Here is a 19,490-nt window from a genome sequence, read left to right on the forward strand (position 1 = left end):
GCGGCCTAGATTTTGTAACCAATCTTTTTCAACTACAAACATTGACTTTCTCTTTCCCTTTTCCTTTTTCCTTCATGAAGATTTTGTGATCGAACCATGTGGTTCATGTCGATAGTCTTTTATGATGATGAGCTCTTTGGTTAGTCAAGATTATGATGCAGAATCAGGAAGCCATCATTCCGCCCCCGGTACCAGTTATCCCTCATCAGGTTTGGCTACTTCAGCAACGCATCGCAGATTTTCCCCAGCTCGACGGCTTTTTTGTCTTCTTGCACTCTTCGATTTCTTGGCCACCTTGTTTATTTGGATTTTGTACGCGCATGTAAGTAATCTGCTTTTTTTTCGTTTTTTGTTTTTGATAAAGGTATGTTAGCTAATAGGTCGCAATAAGCGTAATGACGAAAGCGGAAATAATTAATATTCTATGTAGGACAGTACATTGTGTATAGACGCAAGATAAAGAAGCAATTTCACACCAGTATGCATAACTGTTGTCCTGATGAGATATCATGCATTTCAGGCATTTTCAAGTCTATAAAGTGCCTGTTATCACTTAAATCTCAGTTATTTCCATGGCTTTGTATTTCACTTGAGCTCAATCAAACGTTTTCGTTCGTGATCCTCGGATAATTCACGCAAGAGTTAGAGATCACATGATCACGTATAATTTCCTTTTGATACCAGTACTATTTTCTACCATTAGTGTTGCATAGACATACACTGTAATCGATAAGAAAAGAAAAAAGTTATTCATCCCTAAAAGTTTTTGAAAATCAAATCCACACAATTTTTGCAGAAACTGCCAAAGAAAATACAAGCTCTTGAAAATTTACACTTAGGACTTTTTTAAATTTTTGTTCTTGAAGACTGATGAATATAATGAAGGCCTATAACATACATTCGCTAGCTACTTTGTAAATTTTGATCAAAGACATAAATTTAAGTATGTTTTGAATTGATCATAAGTCTGGGATTTAACCCTTTAACTCTCCTGAGTGACCAAGACAGAATTTCTCCTTACAATATCAATACATATCAAGCCAACAACTGATGAGAAAAAAAAAAGTATCAACTAGGGAATTATCAGTTGATCCAGAACCAAATTCTTTGAACTAACTTCATGAGAACTGTAGAGTGAGAAGAATTACTAATAAGATTCTGGAAGTGAAAAGGTTAGATTACTGGAAAATTAGATAACTAGTGTTGATTACTAGACCATTGATAGAAAAGAAACAATTTAAAGGTGTGTCTTGGTACTTTAAAGATAGCAGATTTCAACTGTAAAAATTTGGTGCACTTATTAGCTCAGTGAGATTTGTGACAATGCTTCCTTCTTCAAGGCTTAGAAATGAGTGCAATGTTTTAAAACTTTGTATGAATCAATTTTCAGGGTTTATGTGGTGAGTTTAAGGAAGTTATCAAATCTGATGTTCAGAAGTACAATTTTAAAAAATCTTTGTGTGATTTAGTGGTAAGTGTTTAACTCTGATGGGATTTTTTTTCTTGTTAGATGTAATCCTCATCACAGATAATCTGACACAATGATAACCAAACAGTGCTATTGTCCAGCCATATTTACTGAGCAAGAATGGTGACTAAAGATTTTTTTATACAGCCAAAATTAAGCTAGCGCTCAACAATTTTACTCCTGTAACTGCAAAATTAGAGTGAAACCTCTCCTTGGTTTTTCTCAGGTCATTGCCAACCATCCCCAATGTAGCTCTAGTCTTTTACATGTAGTTTTGGGTTTTTAAATATGAATTTTTAAATTTATCAGAAATTCAATTTGGGCATTAAGTTTCAAGAATAAAAATGTTTTAGTTTGCTAACTCATGATGTGACTTGCATGTTTAGATGTTGGCATTGTGGCGGATGACTGTTCTTCTTCTTGCTTATGCCCTATTTGTGAGCCGAAAGTGGTATGCTGTAGGGGTGAGTATAAAAGATTTGTACACACACCTAGCCTGTAGAGCAGGCATAATTGTCACTAGCAAGTGGTATATTCTTGTTGTAAAACATAGCTGCCATCTTTGATTTTTAAAGCATGGGAAGGCTAGGCAGAGAAAGAAATTTGTGCCAAGGGTGTGCATGATGGTCGTAAGAAATGAGAGGGGAGCAGAGGTGGGGTTTTCTCTGCCTTCTTCTCCCTTTTTCCACTCTAACTCTTAATCAACCTGGCCTCTTGGCCATCAGATAAATTTTTGCGAACTTTTACTTTAACTTGCTCTAATAACACCCTTGCACTGCAAGCTAACACATATCTTGATAGCATTATCTACAGGTGCATTGTTAACGTAACATAGTGATTATAATACAGCACAGAAACTCCACTGAAAATAATATTTAGTAAATAGTTGAGTTGAATTGAATGAATTCTTTGCAGAAAATATTTGACAGCAACACTTTGATTAAAAAAAAATTTAAATGTTAGCTCATATATGCAGTGTGCACGACAAAATGCTTATGAATTAGTCAGCCCACCGTCAAGAGAAACTGACCAATAAGTTTCCACAAGTTAGACTCATCGTGTCAGACTGATAAACAACTCCTTGCTTAACTCTGGTGATGACTTGTGTTCAGGTTGTCAAAATTTTAGTAACTGCCAGTGCTAGGAGTCCTTTTTAGGTGTATGCTTGCCCTGTAGGAGTAAAAAAATCAATCAATTGTTGCTTTAACAGTGCCCAAATAATTTATTGTTTTAAATTGTGATTCATTTCCAGATCCTGTAGAAACATTGAGATAATTTTTTTTTCTCTGTATGATTTTCTTTAATTTATAGTTGACAACAGGCAGCTCAACTGTTTTTCTTCTAGTCAAAGTCATATTAATGGAATTCACGGTAAATTAACTTTATGAACTGGATAATGTCAAACACTTAAGGTGTATCTTAGAAATGTGTTTATGAGGCTCAATAGCAGCAAAGTAATGAAAAACATAAGAACAGACTTCTATTTGCACAAGGTAAAAAGTACTTGTACTAGTTAGGTAGCAAAACTTTTGGAAAACAATTGAAAATTGCTACAAGTGGTGCAGTTAACATTTCCAATTTTGTACAAGGATTTATGACTTGCGTGTTTTTGTGGTACTTTTGAAAAGTGTTTTCTTTGACTGACTCTTTTATCAAAGGGGACAGTCATATTTGAGAGCTCTTTTTTGGTGCAAGGTAAACCAGCGTTGAAGGGGTGCATGGAAAAAAGGCCCAAGTGACTTATTATCAGCTACCATTGTCTCATTTCAAATTGACTCTTCTTCCCTTTTGAAACAGAGGGAGAATTAAGTGTTGCATCAGTTGTTACTCAACTGCTTCCCTTATTTTGATACTTACCAATCCCTTCTTTTTGTTGGCCACCAAAAACATAATGGATCATTACTAGTTACACAACAACTTTTTTTCTTCCTTGTTGGGATCATGCTTACAATTTGCAATATGTACTTATTCCTGTCATAAAAACTAAGTTGCTATAAAGAAATAAAAAATCCTTATGCTCACAATTCACAGCTAAGAATCAAGCCTTGTATTGCTCAAGTTTAAGTAATAATTTGTTCAACTAATGTTACGATTGACCCTTGTTTAAGTTATGTCAACTTTTTCACTCCAAAGATCTCATCAGTAACTCTTCTTACTTTCTGCCATGGAATTCTTACAATGTTACTTCAGAGAATTTAGTATTGGATCAACCAATACATGTAATCCCTTAATTGATATTTTTCTTTATTCTCATCACTTGTCTACTTGATATTGTTTTGATTTTTGTAAGGAGAAGTTCTGTGTTGGTCACTATGGGAATTTGAGAGATATGGCCATTATCCCATGTATTGATATGTTCAACTTCAGGTCACGGTTTATATGCACTTGACACTTGGAGCAAACTTATGAAAATTGCCCTTCTCAAAATGTTCCTTCCTAAATCCTCTTCTATAATGTCTTGCAAACCTGATTAAAGATTGATTCATGAACATCCAATCTAAATTTAACTAAAAAATTGAAGGGGAATTGACACAGTCCTATCATCTAATTACGTTTTTTGGTTTGTTCCCTGTGCAGTCTCCAAAAGATGGAACCAGCGCATATTTGTACTATGTCCTAGTCTTGTCGTCGCTTATTTTATCGTGGGTAGAAGTTTGGGTTTTTGATTTTAAGGTATGTTTCACAAATGACTATTTATTAAGAAAATATTCTCTTGAATGTCGAAAGGAATCCGAAATTTCTTGGTTTTGCATCAATTCGGTCTGTGATTGGTCTAGAAAGTCTGCACCTTCCTCTTAACCAATCAGACGCTAAAGAAAACCAAACGTGACTTGATAGCCCGCGTTTTCCCGCGTTTTTGGTAGTTTGCCTGTTTTACTTTGAGTGCTCTTTTATTTGGCTAATGATGATATAAAACATATTTATTATTGTGCAGTGGGAGATACTGTAGCCATACGGTTAGCGCGTGCGCTAAAATCAGGAAAATTATTAGAGAAGCACGACGAAATTCTGTGGGGTAATCTTAGGATGAACTGGCATCTTCTCCAAGTAGAGGAAGAAGTAATACTCCGAGTCACTTCATGCCACAGAAATCGTGATAAGTTCCCGCAGCTGGATGAGCCACGTGGCTCGATTGCAGACTTGACATTTCCGCTCAAGTCACCAGCTACGATGAAATTTATAACAGGCTGAATTACACACGCGTTTTGATTGGTCTTTACTCATGATCTATTGGAGGAAAGACGCATAGATGACGTCACCAGTAACACATTTTTGCTTCTTGATTGTATGAAACAAATGAGCTCCATGTTGCCGTGCGTCTTTCCAGAAATAGATTACAGACGTCAAAATGTGGTAACACTCGTCTGCGCCTCGTGGGCCACTTTTTTGTTCTCACAAAATCTTGAGGTCATCTGTGATCCACAACTGAACAGGCGCACGGCATGGAATCTATTTGTTAACCCTTTACACCCTAACATCAGTATGCATATTCTCCATACTGTTCTCAATACATTTCCTGAGGTGCTGATAAGGAGAATTTGTTTAACAATCTAGAGCTTCTATCGTTGGTGATCATTTCCTTTTTTCTTGTGACCTTTCTGTGTGATTTGGGGTTGATATTGTAAGGAGAAATTAGATGCTAGTCACTCTCAGGGGTTTAATGGTTAATCTGTCCTCACAGCCACGTTCTTAAAATATACCACACAAGTATCATTACATCTTTTTATGTAGGAATCCAAATCCAACATGCTGACTGTCCCAGCTTTAAACAGATATTATATTTTAAATCATTCAGGTTATCCCTGCTGAGACCAAAGAGGAGCAGCGCCAGTTTCGAGGTACAGTGAAACATTTACTAAGCGGACCACCAGTTAAGGTGACACCTTCGATTAAGCAGACACTGAGCCGGGTCCCGAAATTAATGTCTTACATTCCCCTTAGTTTATAACGAAACCCATCAGCTTGCATCTCTTTTTAAGCGGACGCGGACACTAACAAAAATTGTATTTGGCCAATTTCTATGGTTAAAAACCTCTACGAAGTGGACACCGGACTACTGTGTGTAATTTGTACATAAACACTGAAAGAGTCAATGAATTGCGCGTATTATCGTTGTTGTTTTTGTATTATTACCTACAAATTAAGGTTGGTAATGAACTGTAATGAACTTGAACTCTGGATTCCTTCGTTAGTAACATGGAACTTTATCGCAGTACAGAGTAACCGTTGAATGTTAATCGTTAACAATTATTGCTCAATTTTTACAAACCTCTATTTAGTGGATTCCCACTATGAAACGGACACAAGGTTTCGAGGGTATCCGCTTAACAGAGGTTTCACTGTATATTTGATACTTGTTTGTCCAGAGAGCTAAGTTACTCTCTGACAATCTTGATCGACCCGAAATCTGAACTGTTTTGGATTAAAAAAAAAAGGAAACCTTTTCGCTTATGTGGAGGTTCCTTTGCATCGTGTGAAATTAAGCTTGGTTTAAGTTTGATATGCTTTGTTCTCTACTTAATTCTTGGGCTCCCTGTGCATGCCCGTGCTTTCCACCGTAGTGCGCGAGAAATGTTCTTACGTGGAACAAGCGCGAATAGTAGAATTCTAATTTTCCCAATGTGACAAACTTTTCGGTAAAAAGGCAAAAGATTATTTTGAAAGCTACTCTCAGTAATACCTCAAACCATTTGAAATGGACCCGGGTTAATCAGAATTTATGTCAGAATAAGTTGTAAAAAAAATTTTGATGAAGGAGTTAAACTTGCGCAACCTGGTTTCGTTCGTAGCGTGCACTAATAAAAGCCTTGTTTGATATATATTAAAGTTCACACGGCAATCAGGTGGACAATCAGACATAGTTTGATGCTACACTGGTTTGCAGATTTAACGAATGTAACCGAAGAAGTTACAATTCATAGACCCAACGTTTCGACACTCCTGTCTAGTGCCTTCATCAGGGGTGATCTAAACGCTGCAACAAGAGGTCCTTTTATATGATCACTAATTAGCGGCCTTTTTTCTGACGAGGTGTAAATAGGCGTCAGGAAGCAAACCGCCATCGTCATAATATGCCAAGCCTCCAAACAAAAGCGCTGGTGGTAGCGCCGATTAGTGGTGATAATTTTAGCATTATCCCACCCAATTGTATGGTTGGTTAGGCAAGTATGCTCCGATAAAGCTTTTTGGTGCTCTTTTAACCGTGTACCAAACTGGCGTTTGGTCTGTCCGATGTATTTGTTGTCACAGTCATTGCAAGGAATAGAATAAATGGCGTCGGTTCGTTGTTCTTTCTTTTCATTTGCCGTTCTTCATAACCATTGATAAGAGAAATGAGCCTTTCTCTAAATGCTTAGTAATATAGTAATAATAACTATCTCTTGTTTATTCTTTGCAGAAGAGAGGAGGTCATTGTTACGAAATGAAAACCGCAGGTAAGCCAGACATGAAGGTATCTTGGGATTCAACCTTGTAGCCAATTATTCTCAGTTCTTAGTCTTTAACGGTTACTTCGTGAATCCTCAAATTAGCACCCGAGGACCCGGGCACCTGTGCTCTTATTATTAGTTCAAACAGAGATGAGCCTGAGAGGCATCGACTCGAAGAGGCCGCTCATTAAAGGGGAAGCACATATTCCTTTTTTTCTAAAATTCGTAGCTAGGTAAGATTGTTTTTGGTGATATAACGTAAAGATTAAGTACAGCCCATCTTTTTGCTTGAAGAAGACTCGCAAAGGGCGAAACATCACTGAATTCACACCGAAAGTGGTCAGGATTTGCGAGAGTAACTTTATATAAGAATATTTATTGCAAAGAAAGTTGTTGTTTAAACTCTTTACAGCCCAAAATCATGATCCGTTTTCTCCTTACTGTTTTCAAGACATTCTATAAGGTGCTTTCAGGGAGAATGTGTTTAACAATCAAGAGCCTCTCAAGTTAATGATTGTTTCCCTTATTCTCATGACCTTGATATGTGATTCAGGGGTGATATTGTAAGGAGAAATTAGATGCTGGTCACTCTTAGGTGTTAAAGGGTTAAGAATAGTATGTTGCTCTTCTTTTTCAGGCACCTGACTCCTTATTCGACAATTTCGGACAATGCTTTTTACACACCAGAAGGTTGGTTTGATGGTAGTTATTGCCTGTAATTTTCTAATATGTCATTCGGTGTCGTTAGACTTGCAGTTGTACTTGTGGGTTTTTTATTGTTTGATTTTGTTCATCTGTGTAAAACTTGTTAAATATGTTTCTGATGAATAACTGGGGAGGTAAAAGGGCTTCTCGCTGGGATATTGTGTACAGCCCATGTCATTAACCTAGTCTCTTTTCTCACAGGCTCAGTGAAACTTTAAAATGTAAGCTATGTCTCGCTGCAATTTATCTTAGTTACTCTTACAAAGAAAAATCTACCCATGTTTTGGCATTCTTCTATTTGAGTGTCTTCTGGTCAGTGGCTTGAACGCCCTAGCTATTAAGAATGTATCGCATAGAACCTGTTTGACTTTCATTTACGCCAACTTGGTTTGATCTTTTTCAGCGTCTGATGAAGAAAGTGAAAATGATAGGGAAGAGGCTGGTAATTTGACCTTGTCTCAAGAGGTAACTGTTTCTCATGAACATTTCCAGTTTATTGTTCCTTGCCATATATAACCTTTTGTAAATGGTCACTTTTGAAAACAGCGCAGAATCCGAAGGTCTGGGGATTTTTATTTGTTTTTTTTCCACGCTCGTTACAAGACGAATATCATTTTTCCTTAAACAATTTTGATTTCTTGATAAATGGCCTTACTTTGAGCTTCTTGTAATCAAACACCTAAACTATTGAAAACTTTTAAACACATTACTCAAATCGGCCACATTTGGGGCGCATATCGGGAGCTAAGACTGGCCCAACCAAATGTGCGGGAAACTGGGTCGAGAATTTCCGGTGAACTTTCTGGGGATAAAAAATTGGACAAAAATCAAACAAAGCTTCCTTACCTGGCTTGGCGCTTCGAGAGTAGGAGTTCTTGTTTTAATTGCAGTACTACACTTTGAAAGGGCAATAGACGTAACTTGTCGTTTTATTTTATTGTTTTTTTACGTGAAAAGTAGTCTTGATTTCGTGTACTGGACCCACGCCCTTCGATACGATGTACCCCAAAGTGTTCATTAAATTCCTGTTCCAAAATGTCTCGTGTGCTCACAGGCGTACCTAAAGAGTGTCTGCACAATCTAATGAATTAATCTCTCGTTGTTGATCTGTTTGGCCGTTAAGGATCAAGAATTTATTCAGAGAGGGAAAGAAACGATGGAGATAACCTGGGAAAGAATGCGTCTTAATGATGGTTGGAAAACGGAAAAAGCTAAGGTGAGGACTTCTTTTTCTGTAAGAATAACAGTAGAACATTCCACCAAGCTTGTTTTTGTAGATTCACCAAGAGCTTGTTTTGTTTTCCCCTATTTTTTTTCTCTTTTCACTTTCCTTTTTCTTCCTTTTTGTATAGGATGGAGTTGTTGTAGAAAGTAGAGTGATTCCGCTACCCGCAGGTGGAAAGAAAATATACAGATTAACGGTAATGAAAGTTTTATAGGGGATTTCTAGTGTAGACGCAATAAACCTTTCCAAGAGAGTAACAATCGAGTTTGAGGTCTATTTGCAGTTGATCTTTCCGAGCTTTGTTACTGACAAGAAAGAATGCATCGTGAAATATTTCAGAACTGTCGTAAGGCTCGATGGATCAAAAGCGTAAAATCTCTCGTGCGATGTGTACGAATAGGGTGTGTGCGAGGCGAAGGCGAAGGCGAAAACATTGGAAAAGCGATACGAATTTGATGTGATACAAGAAGTTTCGACATTCAATTTTCAGCTTCACTCGCAAACCTTTGTGAATAATGAACTCGCACCTCTGGGTTTGTTTAAAACCCTTCTTAACCTTTTGACCCTTAAGAGTGACTAATCTAATATCTCCTCACAATATCACCCTTAAATAAAACATTGAGGTCACGAGAATGAAGGAACTTGATTGTTAGACAAATTGTCCCTGTCAGCACCTAAAAAAATGTATGGAAAACAGTCGAACAATATGCATACTGGAGTTAGGTTGTAAAAGGTTAAGAGCTGTAATATTTTGAAGAATTTGTTTTTTCTTTAGCCTGCGACGCTGCGGCACGAGCGACTCTGCAACACGAGCGGCAAAGCCCACGTGTTTCGAGAAGGCGAGAGGTGTGAGCGCGCGAGTTATCCGCGAGCGTTTTAACACGGAGAGTGTTACACAATGAAGTGGTCAAACGTCTTGCATTCGCGAGAGGATCAACTTTGGGCGCCCGGGCGAAATTTCTAAGAAAAACCTAAGAAACAACTGCTGTCCCGCAAATAAACAAAAGAAAATCGAGGTGTTCATAGAAATTTGCAAAAGGATGAAGAAGGAGGCAAAAGAAAACCCGAGAATTTTCGAACCCAAAGTTTATTCGAGTTCGTGCATCCTGTTGCTTCACCGAAAAAAGTTATACGCTTTTATTCCTTTACACCCTAACATCAGTATGCATATTCTCTATACTGTTCTCCATACATTTCCAAAGAGGCTGACATGGAGAATTTGTTTAACAGTCAAGAGTTGCTTAAGTTGGTGATCATCTTCTCTATTCTCGTAACTTTCATGTTTGATTCAGGGGTGATAATGTAAGGAGAATTTAGATGCTTGTCACTCGTAGGGGCTAAAGGGTTAAACTCCATGTGTAACTTGGTTTGTGTTGTTGTTTGTAACTTTTGTGAGAGAACTTGGTTCTGACAGCCTGAAAGCACGCCAGTCACTACAACGCACATGCGCAGACGTTTGACCGCTGTGTTGTGTCAGACCTATCTTAGACCTCTTGCACGCTTGTTCTGCTTTCCGAATCTCTCTTGCTTTACTCGAACGGCAGTGCTAATGATTGCTTGCTTGCTGGGTAGATTGATGTGTAGATGACTATTTTAGGTTTTGACAAATCTAAATAAGTGTTTTGATCAATCTCTGCTCAATCTCTTCTCTTCGTTCCAAAAGCCAACTGCTCTTCACTTGGGCCTTTGCTCATGCTGCATCTGTTTTATGGAACTCGCTGCCATTAACTGTAAGAACAAGTAGTAGCCTCGCCATTTTTAAAAAGCAACTTAAAAAATTTCTATTAAGAAAAGCCTTTAGTTTGTTTCAATAGTTCTAATGTTTATTGCCTTTTAATATTTTAATTTTTATTAGTATAGAACTTTAACTTATGTAAAGCGCTTCTGAATACTGTTTATAGTTTTAGCGCTATATAAATTCCTTATCATTATCCTTATCATTGATATTAACAGGGCTCTTTAGACGCCAAAGCAGATGAGGTTTTTAATCTGGTTATTAAGCATCCTGAGGATGCACACAAATGGGGAGGAGACATAACAGCTTCCTTTGTAAGTCAGAAGTATTAGTAGAACTTTCCTCATTATAGAACAATTTCAATTGATTTTCGATTGCAATCTGGGATTGGTTTGGTATTGCGTTGCTCCGCACTGTGATTGGTCCAGAAAACTCGCCCCACTTTCTCAGCCAATCAGATGCAAAACTAAAACAAATCAAGAATTGGTCGCCCGCGTTTTCTCGCGCGTAAGAAAGTTTCGTTGTTTTAGCTTCGAGTTCTCATTGGCTTTTAAAAGTATTTCCTTTCTTCTGATAGGCCGTTTTGATTACTTTGGTTTTGGGTTTGGGACACTTATTAGAAAAGCGCTCAATCGTCTTCGACTGATTTCATATCGAGCTCTGATCTCTGAAACATTGTAGTATGTGTGTGTCGTCGTCGTTGTTGTTGTTTTTCTGTTTAAGCTTCATCAAGTGCTTAGTTACTCATTAAGATCCGTGTCAGGTGGCTGACTTTACGTAGATTACCCTGGCCAACAGCTTACGTTACCGCTTAGAAGTATTTACATGGTTGGGCAATTTTGAGTTTCCCATAGCCTTGAGCCTGGAAAGATGAAACAATGGTTTTGAACTAAGATTTATTAAAAGAAATGTGTGCTAGCCCTATTCTAAGATCAAGATACTTTAAATTTTGTTTAAACTTCCAAAGTATGGTCTCTAATCATCATATTTATTTCAGGTCATACGTCAAATTGATGAAAATACGGATATTGTTTATAATTCCACTAGTGAAGCCGGCGGTGGAATGGTGTCTAGTCGGTGAGTGCGCATGCTCAGTGTTTACTACTTTGATTAAAAATAAAAAGTTCTGTATTTTATGACTGTTAGAATGAGTCACTGACGAGAAGCGCTTTGTAATTTAGGGATTTTGTAAATTTGCGTCGATGGGAAAAGCGAGGAGATGTGTTTGTTTCGTGCAACGTATCAGTTGAATGTGATGAGATGCCACCCAAAAAGGAGCATGTCAGGTAAGTATGAGTTCTATTTCATGAGATGCTAAAAGGAGACACGATCTTTAAGCTGATTTTAAATGCCGATGCTCAGAAAATTGTCGTTAATTGGGTTAAAAAGCTAAACTTAGCAATTTTCTAGCGTATGTTAGCTCCAAAGTTGCAGGAATTGACCAAAAAAGGATGGTTAGGAATGGCAAATAACACAGATTGTATTAAACAAACTAAAAAAGTTTAGGCGTGGAGATTTTTCTTGTATTAAGAAGTTCAAGTAAGATGGTTATAGAAGAGAACGACTATATTCTACCTCAAGGCTCTTGCTTCTCTTACAACAGCCTAATTATAGTCAGTTAAAGTTTTCTTAGAGTTCCCTGTCTATCCATAGTTAGTAGAGGAGACTAGTTATCCTTGTTGCGTTTTTCTTTATCGTCGCCTCTTTCGTGTTTGTCTTGTTGTTCGTAACTGACATTTCGTAGTGTCTTTCAAGTTGGAGGTAGTTTTATAAGTCACTAAATTTGCTAGAAATTAAAAAACTTTACTTTTTTAAGGCGAGAGGAGGCAAAATTACTGTGCATGACAGCTTATGTTAAATTTTTCCCAACTTCTCTCGCTTGAAACTGATTAAGTCTTCTCAATTTACTTCCTTAGCGTTGTGTTTTGTTTATTTTTGTTTTGATTTTGTTTCTTCAGAGCCGCAAATGGTCCAGGTGGCTGGGCTATACGGGAGGCTGAAGGGAATCCCAGCGGTACTGAATATGTTTGGCTGTTCGACGTGGACCTGAAGGTAAAAATAGCTTGGCCAGCCAGGGTCTGATCTAAAGAAAGATGAAATGATAGTGAAAGTTTGGACTTGTCACGACGCATTTTGGTTTCTATGGTGTTGGTTTTGGCACCCGATCGATAATTTGTGTTTAGCAGTACGTCACGATTGTGTGACGTAAAACCAATCACAAAGGCCAATAAGGAGATACGTTAATATCTCTAGGAGCAAATGAGGAGTCAAAATAAAAACAAGTAAACAGCTTGAAGTGCGGGAAAACACAAGCAACCAAATCGCGATCCGTTTCAGTTTCGAATTGGTGTAGATTGATTGGTTTAGAAAGTGGCGCAAGTTTTCTGAACAAATTTCAGAGCATAGAGGAGCAAAACCAAAACAATTCCGAATAACTTTCGATAATCTTTTTCAAGTTACTCTATAAGAGAGAGAAACAAAACATAAACAAATGAAAAGAGGCTGATGAAAGTTAAATCATCAAATGAAATATACTCACAAAACCAACCGTTGCCAACAACACCACAAAGGGCGAAACTGGTCCCGTGCTGTCTTTAAGCTACTGACTTACAAAGGAATTCCCCATTTGTGTGCATCCGGCATCAGAATGGTTGTTGACCAGATTAAAAACCTCCTCTGTTTTGGCGTCTAAAGAGCCCTGTCAATCATAACACTCATTCCGATTTGTCAAAACCTTAGTTAGTTATTTTAAAAAATTTGACCTGCGAGTAAGCTATCACCAGCACTGCCGTTCCAGCAAAGCTCGCGAGATTCGGAAGGCGAAACGAGCGTGCACGAGGTCGAAAAGGCATTCATTTAAAATTGCATTCAATTTAAAATTGTTATAAATCAATGATAGCGTTTTTTATCTTTTCTTTTTTTAACTCACTAGGGATGGTTACCGCAGTCAGTAATTGACGCTGCCATGTCCTTCATGTTGTTCCAGACAGGACAAGGATTAAAGGCTTACATCCAGGAACAACTCGGCTGATTGAAGAGGCTAGGCGAGAAATGAAGGGACACGGCCGCGTGAAAAGAGACCTGGAACCGAAAAAAAACTCTCTGCAAAATGTCATTTCAGGAGTGGTACAATTTTTACAACAAAGCTTAGCGTGGAGACATAATTAATTTGATACTGTTGGGATGTAAAATACAGCGTCTGGTCACAGTGAGGCCAAGTCATTTTCAACCTTCAGCCTAAATCTTTTATTTATGTCTTTTGCAATCCGCATCATTTTTCCTTCGTCTTAAATTATCGTAATTCTTTCTTAAAGTTTTCTCCACTCTCTTGGTAACGGCTATCTTAAATTACATTTTAATTACATGAGTCTTCCACAGGGCGAAAATGGTTGCCGAATCTCCTGTAAGGAAACGAAGGGTTTTTTTTTAGGGTTGACTGGTGGATTTGGTCTTATAGTTTTCCTCACCCATGGCGTTCAGGATGAAATACCAAAGGAAATGCTTTTATTTTTATATTTTTGCCCCCGCAACTACTGTTCATCAGTTTTGAAGTGATGAGTGTTTTATTGGTAGATGGCAACAGACTACGTGATCGTGCGGTTGGCTTAATACTTTAAATTTCAAGTGGTTCGAGTTTTTTTAAGCCGGTGATTTTTAAAAGGAGTGATTTAGATTTAGTGTAGATGTAGATTTAGTTTCTTTTGGGGAGGGAAGCTTCCATTTGTTTCCAATACCCACGAAAGTAAAACTGTTTATGTAGAGAATAATACATGGGTGCACGTAGATATGGAATTTCTCTTCGAGTGTTCAACACGATAGCTAACGAGTGAGCGCAGCGAGCTCGAGAGTCGAGTTGAACGCGAGAAGAGAAATTCCACAGATAGTGACTGATTCCATAGATAGATAGATAGTGACTGGTCGTTAAAACCTTGTGGTTTCATGAACCATTTAACTCCTAGGATCCGATTGTTAATTCTCCCCTCTAGCTGCAACACATTTCCTCGTAAATTAGTTGCGAGAATTTGGTGTTAGATCAAGACAACAACTTCTACCTGATACATTTGAGTACCTGTTTGTTGGATAGTGGATGATATGCTAGGGAGAAGTTACATGTGAATCACCTGAGGGAGTTAAAGGGTTAAGAAGGGGACGCCGAAAGCAGAATGGCTAAGGATACCAGTTGGCTTGAAGCCGTTAGGAGATTTTAATAGTATTTTTATAATTTCAAAGATTAATTAATTATTTAAATTTTTCACAACCATTTCAGTGGATGACAACTTGTTCCCCATGCACTAATTCTGAGCCTCCTTTTCACCTCAACCCTTTACTCCCAAGATCTCATTAGCAATTCTCCTTATTTTCAGCCATACAATTTCTATGATGCTACTTCGGAGAATTTGGTATTGATCAACTGATATTCCACTATTTGATATTTATCTTTATTCTCTTTACTTGTCTGTTTGACATGGTATTGATATTGTGAGGAGAAATTTTGTGTTGGTCACTGATGGGAGTGATGGTGAACGGGGAACGCAGAGGCATTCACTTCGTATATCTTTTAAGAGTTTGTTTTGAAATTTCCCAGAATTTTCTTTTGTGCTAGATTTTGTTTTATTATTCATAGGTATGGTGGTTTAGATAAAGTGAGTTTTATATTTTCGTACTTATATGAATTATATTGGGTCATTTTAAATGTACCAGAAGATGCAAATAGAAATATATACGGAGCTCTGAATAGTCGTAAGTTACAAGTTTTGTAAGTAAAATATGAAAAAAAGCAGGAGCCCAGTAATGGGCTCCTGAAAAAAGACATTGTCGACCCTTTTCTCAGTCGGGGCAAAACACCAAATACGGGAGTGTGGTGCCTAGAGGAAACCGAAGTTTTTGCTTTATTTGCAAGTTCGCCCCGACGATTTCACCCCAAAATTAACAAGAACCACCCGAAGCAGGGGCGCTGAATTTCTAAAGTGGCTGCCTCACATTTTTTCAATGCTAACAAGGAAGTGATAAACGCTGTAGAAGCAAATTCAACACCGAAGAGCACAATAGATGCTAATAAGTTTGGCGAAACACTTTTTTTTGAAGCTGAGATACCGAGTGTTTATTAAATTCTGGTGAAAACTGTCTGCCTTTCTCCGTACAAGTAGTCAAAAGAATTGTAACAAAATAGGCGCAAAGTTTCCTCTATTTATTAAAAATCCTCAGAGATGTACACACTATATAAATCTTCATTTACAAGCTGGTCGAACAAGCCGAGAGCTGTGTAGTGCAGGCGTCTTAGTGGGGTGAGCTAACGTTGTAAGCTCGCGATTGTTTTTCCGGCCATTTGACCTGGAGTTAGACTAGACGGTGGGGGTAGGGAGCGGCGGAAGGGCATTCCCCTTCCCTCACCCCTCTCCTTATTAGCGACCTTAAGATCCGAGGACAGCGGATGTCTACGACGACTGTCATGACCGAGGGGGGACTGGGAAGAGGTTACCGTCGCAAGGAGCAAAAAATCCTTAAGAGACCAAGTCGAAGGCGCGGGCGGCATTGTTTACATATTTTCGATTTTTATCATAAAGTACTTCAGTCGTGGCTTCCTTTAGAGAGATTCGTAACATTTGTTGAAGTCCTAAATGTAATAACTGTCCTAAATGTAATAAAGTCCTAAATGTAATAACATTTGGTCCTAAATTTAATAAAGTCCTAAATGTAATAAAGTCCTAAATGTAATAACATTTAGTCAAAAATGTAATAAGCCTCCAATGCAATCGTTTAACTCCTTCAGTGCATTGTTGTTATGGCGGACATCCACATTGAGATGTTGGTGGCAGCTGTTATACCAAAAAAACCGCTGACCAGTATACATATCACATTATGGGCTCGCTGATATCAATCAGCGTCTTTTTACTTGCTAGACATAAGAAATATCAGCAGTTGAGGTATGGTCCTTGAAGCGGTAAATTGATCGAGTTGAAGAAAATAATTTCCAGCCCAAAGTGGGCTAGTGCTTAGCTGGAAGCTCAATAGGATGGAATCGATTGGTACGTAAACATTAAGACTTCGTAACTTTTGGACAGTGTTTGCATATACATCGAAAAAAATAAACGACCCTCTGAGGTTTATTGTACTGCAAACACAGTTGGTTTTTCACTATCAGATCTCGAAATAAACAGGCCATTCTTGATTCTTATCAAAGCGAAATCTTTTGCTATACAATGAGTCCTTTAATGATTAAGCCAAGAGAGTATAAACTCTCTTGACCAAGCTTGTATGGTCATGATTACTGGATATTAGCCTCGTTCTTATTCTACTTTTTTATGGACCGAGACTTCCTCTCAGTCCATAAAAACGCAAAAAAAAAAGAACTCGGCCAATATCCAGCCATTTTGACCTCACGCTTGGTCAATAACGCATATAAATATATTTTATGCAGACCCATACAAATCTGGCAAGGGAAGACAGTACAAAAAATGCCCTTCCGAGCCCAGAATTTGTCTAACGTATAAGTCGATGGACTTCCTTTTCCTTGTAATTCGGTTCATCAAGTGTTAACTTCAGCATTGATGACAGAAGTATTTCACCAAAATCTGTTACTTTTAAGAGTCTGAGCCAATGATATAGAGAGAGCTATTGGTCAACGTTTAATTTGCGTCCGTCAATTTGATGCCAAAAGCACATCAGTATCAGTGTAAGGTTTTGTAGCCAATGCTTCTCAACCTACGTCTTAAGCAAATAAAAAGACGCTGATTAATATCAGTGAGCCCGCAATATTCCATGAATATTGGTCAGAGGATTCTTTGGTGCAACAGCTGTCACTTTAACATCTCAATGTTAGCGCAGTTAAACGATTGCATAGGAGGCTTATTACATTTAGGACCGAACGTTATTACATTTAGGGCTTTATTACATTTAGGACCAAATGTTATTACATTTAGGACTTTATTACATTTAGGACTCTATTACATTTAGGACAGTTATTACATTTAGGACAGTTATTACATTTAGGACTTCAAAAGCATTCTTCTGCAAAGTTTTGATGATGGCGATATATCAAAGGACGAGTTCTTCTTCTTTATGACGTTAACACATCCAAAAACCCAGATTTTCTTTATGAAAGTTATGGGAAATTTGATTTTAATGATATGGATGATAGTGAGTGTTTATTCGAATTTCGTTTGTGTAAGAGTGACCTTCCCGTCCTATCTGAGGCCCTACATCCTCCTAACTACTTTACATGTCAACAAGGAACTATATGCGATGGAATTGAAGGGTTGTGCATCGCACTTCGAAGGTTTGCGTACCCATGTAGACTCAGTGATTTAATTCCACGATTTGGCCGCCCAGTTCCAGAGCTAAGTATGATTTCCAGCCTCGTGGTGGATACAATTTATCAGGAACATAACACAGAATAACTCATTGGAATGATACACTCTTGAACCCAGGAACACAAAACGTCCAGTGTCTGTAACATTAAGTCTTAAATCAAGTTTATTTGAATCAAAAGTCTGAACATGAAGCTGATATAACATGGAAAACCTAACAATAAAATAAAAGCAAGTGTACAAAACAAAATCAAGATTGAAACATATGCCTGAAATTGCTGAAAACTACATTCATCTTGCACAGTACAAAATCAGGCCATGACTTAGTTTTGCTTTTCTGGAAGTTTTATTATAATTTGAGACTGCTGCTGCTGCATTAGCATGAACACCTTCTGAAAATTATGCATTTGTTCTTGTTGCTGTTTAGTTTGCTTCAGCATGACCTGCATCAAATCCTGATGTTGCTTTTAAGACTGCTCCTCCTTCTTGCTTTCAGCCTCTAGTCGCTGCTCCTGTGGCTGCATTTCTTCCATTTTCCATTTCTGCATGAGTTTTTTTCTCGCAAATATGCCACTGTGTCACTACCACTTCTTCGACGTTTTGCTCTTGCTGCTGTTTCATTCTCTGCCTCATCTTTCCTTTGTCTTTTCTGTGTCCCGCCAAGGTTCTCTAAAGTTCTGTATCTCGTTTCTGCTGCTTTGGCACTATCGACTTTCTTTTTGTCATTTTGCGCTGTTTCTTCAACCACAGCTTCTTTTTCTACTATCCCCTCAAGTGCTTTTTCAACGTCACTCAAATCTGTATCTATTTAACTTGCTTTTTCTTCATCTCGCATCTTTGCTCTAAATTTTTCGCTCAAAAGCGTATATCGTACTCTGACAGATCGCTTCGTCACTTTGAACTGGGGATGGTGAAGGCTGTTCAGATTGTTCGCTATTTTATCCCAAATTTGGCCTCTTGCAATGCTTCCTTTCTTTGCCTTGGATGATTCAAGAACGAGAATCTCCTGACAAAGAAAATTGTCATGTTCAGTCCACTCCATGTTGGTTCTAAAGATAAAAATAAAATGTTAACACTTATTTTCTTTTTGTTTGTGTTGCATGTTGTTTGTCTTTTTTTTTTTACTGCAAGCAGAACCCTTTTTTGTTCACCAAATATGCAAGACACTTTCACAAACATAAATAATCAATAGATTATCATTTACTAAGCGTAATTCGAGTTGATTTTCATTGTTAAAAACGTGAAGAAAAGACAATAAGAGAACTTACTGAGCAATTCTCTTGGCACTCGTGTCGGCTGCAGCCATGACCTGTTTGGTGGAGAAGAAAAAAAACATGTTTTTTCTCGAAAATAAGGTCCCAGAAGAGTAGGCAAACGAATTAAAAATGTTATTGACTCCGTAATGCGCAAAATATTCGAAAATTATAAAAAATATTTTATAAAAACACTGCAATCAACTCACGTTTTGTACGTAACGGCAAACTAGTTGTTTTGACGTCGCAGACAACACAGCTACGGAGGGAAAGTTTACGGGGAACGGCTACCGGAAGTAGGTAAACACGCAGTCAAACTTCTGCCCGCCGTCGTAGACATCCGCCGTCCTCGGATCTTAAGGTCTCTA

At 37.9% G+C, this 19,490-nt stretch overlaps 1 protein-coding gene and 1 pseudogene across 2 annotated transcripts; one reads left to right on the plus strand and one right to left on the minus strand.

Annotated features, from left to right (window-relative positions):
- Window positions 1-20: 20 nt before the first annotated feature.
- Window positions 21-15,075, plus strand: LOC131788401 (stAR-related lipid transfer protein 3-like). 2 transcript variants are annotated; one of them, XM_066173401.1, is made up of 16 exons: window positions 21-322; window positions 1,391-1,471; window positions 1,855-1,932; window positions 2,780-2,839; window positions 4,046-4,141; window positions 5,265-5,307; window positions 6,867-6,903; window positions 7,535-7,587; window positions 8,006-8,067; window positions 8,726-8,818; window positions 8,955-9,023; window positions 10,781-10,876; window positions 11,560-11,639; window positions 11,744-11,848; window positions 12,521-12,614; window positions 13,495-15,075. In XM_066173401.1, the coding sequence occupies exons 1-16, from the start codon at window positions 122-124 to the stop codon at window positions 13,591-13,593; spliced, it is 1,347 nt and encodes a 448-aa protein (XP_066029498.1). In that variant the 5' UTR covers window positions 21-121; the 3' UTR covers window positions 13,594-15,075. The 2 variants fall into 2 exon arrangements, with proteins under 2 accessions (XP_066029498.1, XP_058961467.2); XM_059105484.2 differs by lacking the exon at window positions 2,780-2,839.
- Window positions 15,076-18,192: 3,117 nt separating this feature from the next.
- Window positions 18,193-18,911, minus strand: LOC131788396 (inner centromere protein-like; annotated as a pseudogene).
- Window positions 18,912-19,490: the final 579 nt, after the last annotated feature.

This window comes from Pocillopora verrucosa, chromosome 10 (assembly GCF_036669915.1).
Source record: "Pocillopora verrucosa isolate sample1 chromosome 10, ASM3666991v2, whole genome shotgun sequence".
In the NCBI taxonomy this organism is placed as follows: domain Eukaryota; kingdom Metazoa; phylum Cnidaria; class Anthozoa; order Scleractinia; family Pocilloporidae; genus Pocillopora; species Pocillopora verrucosa.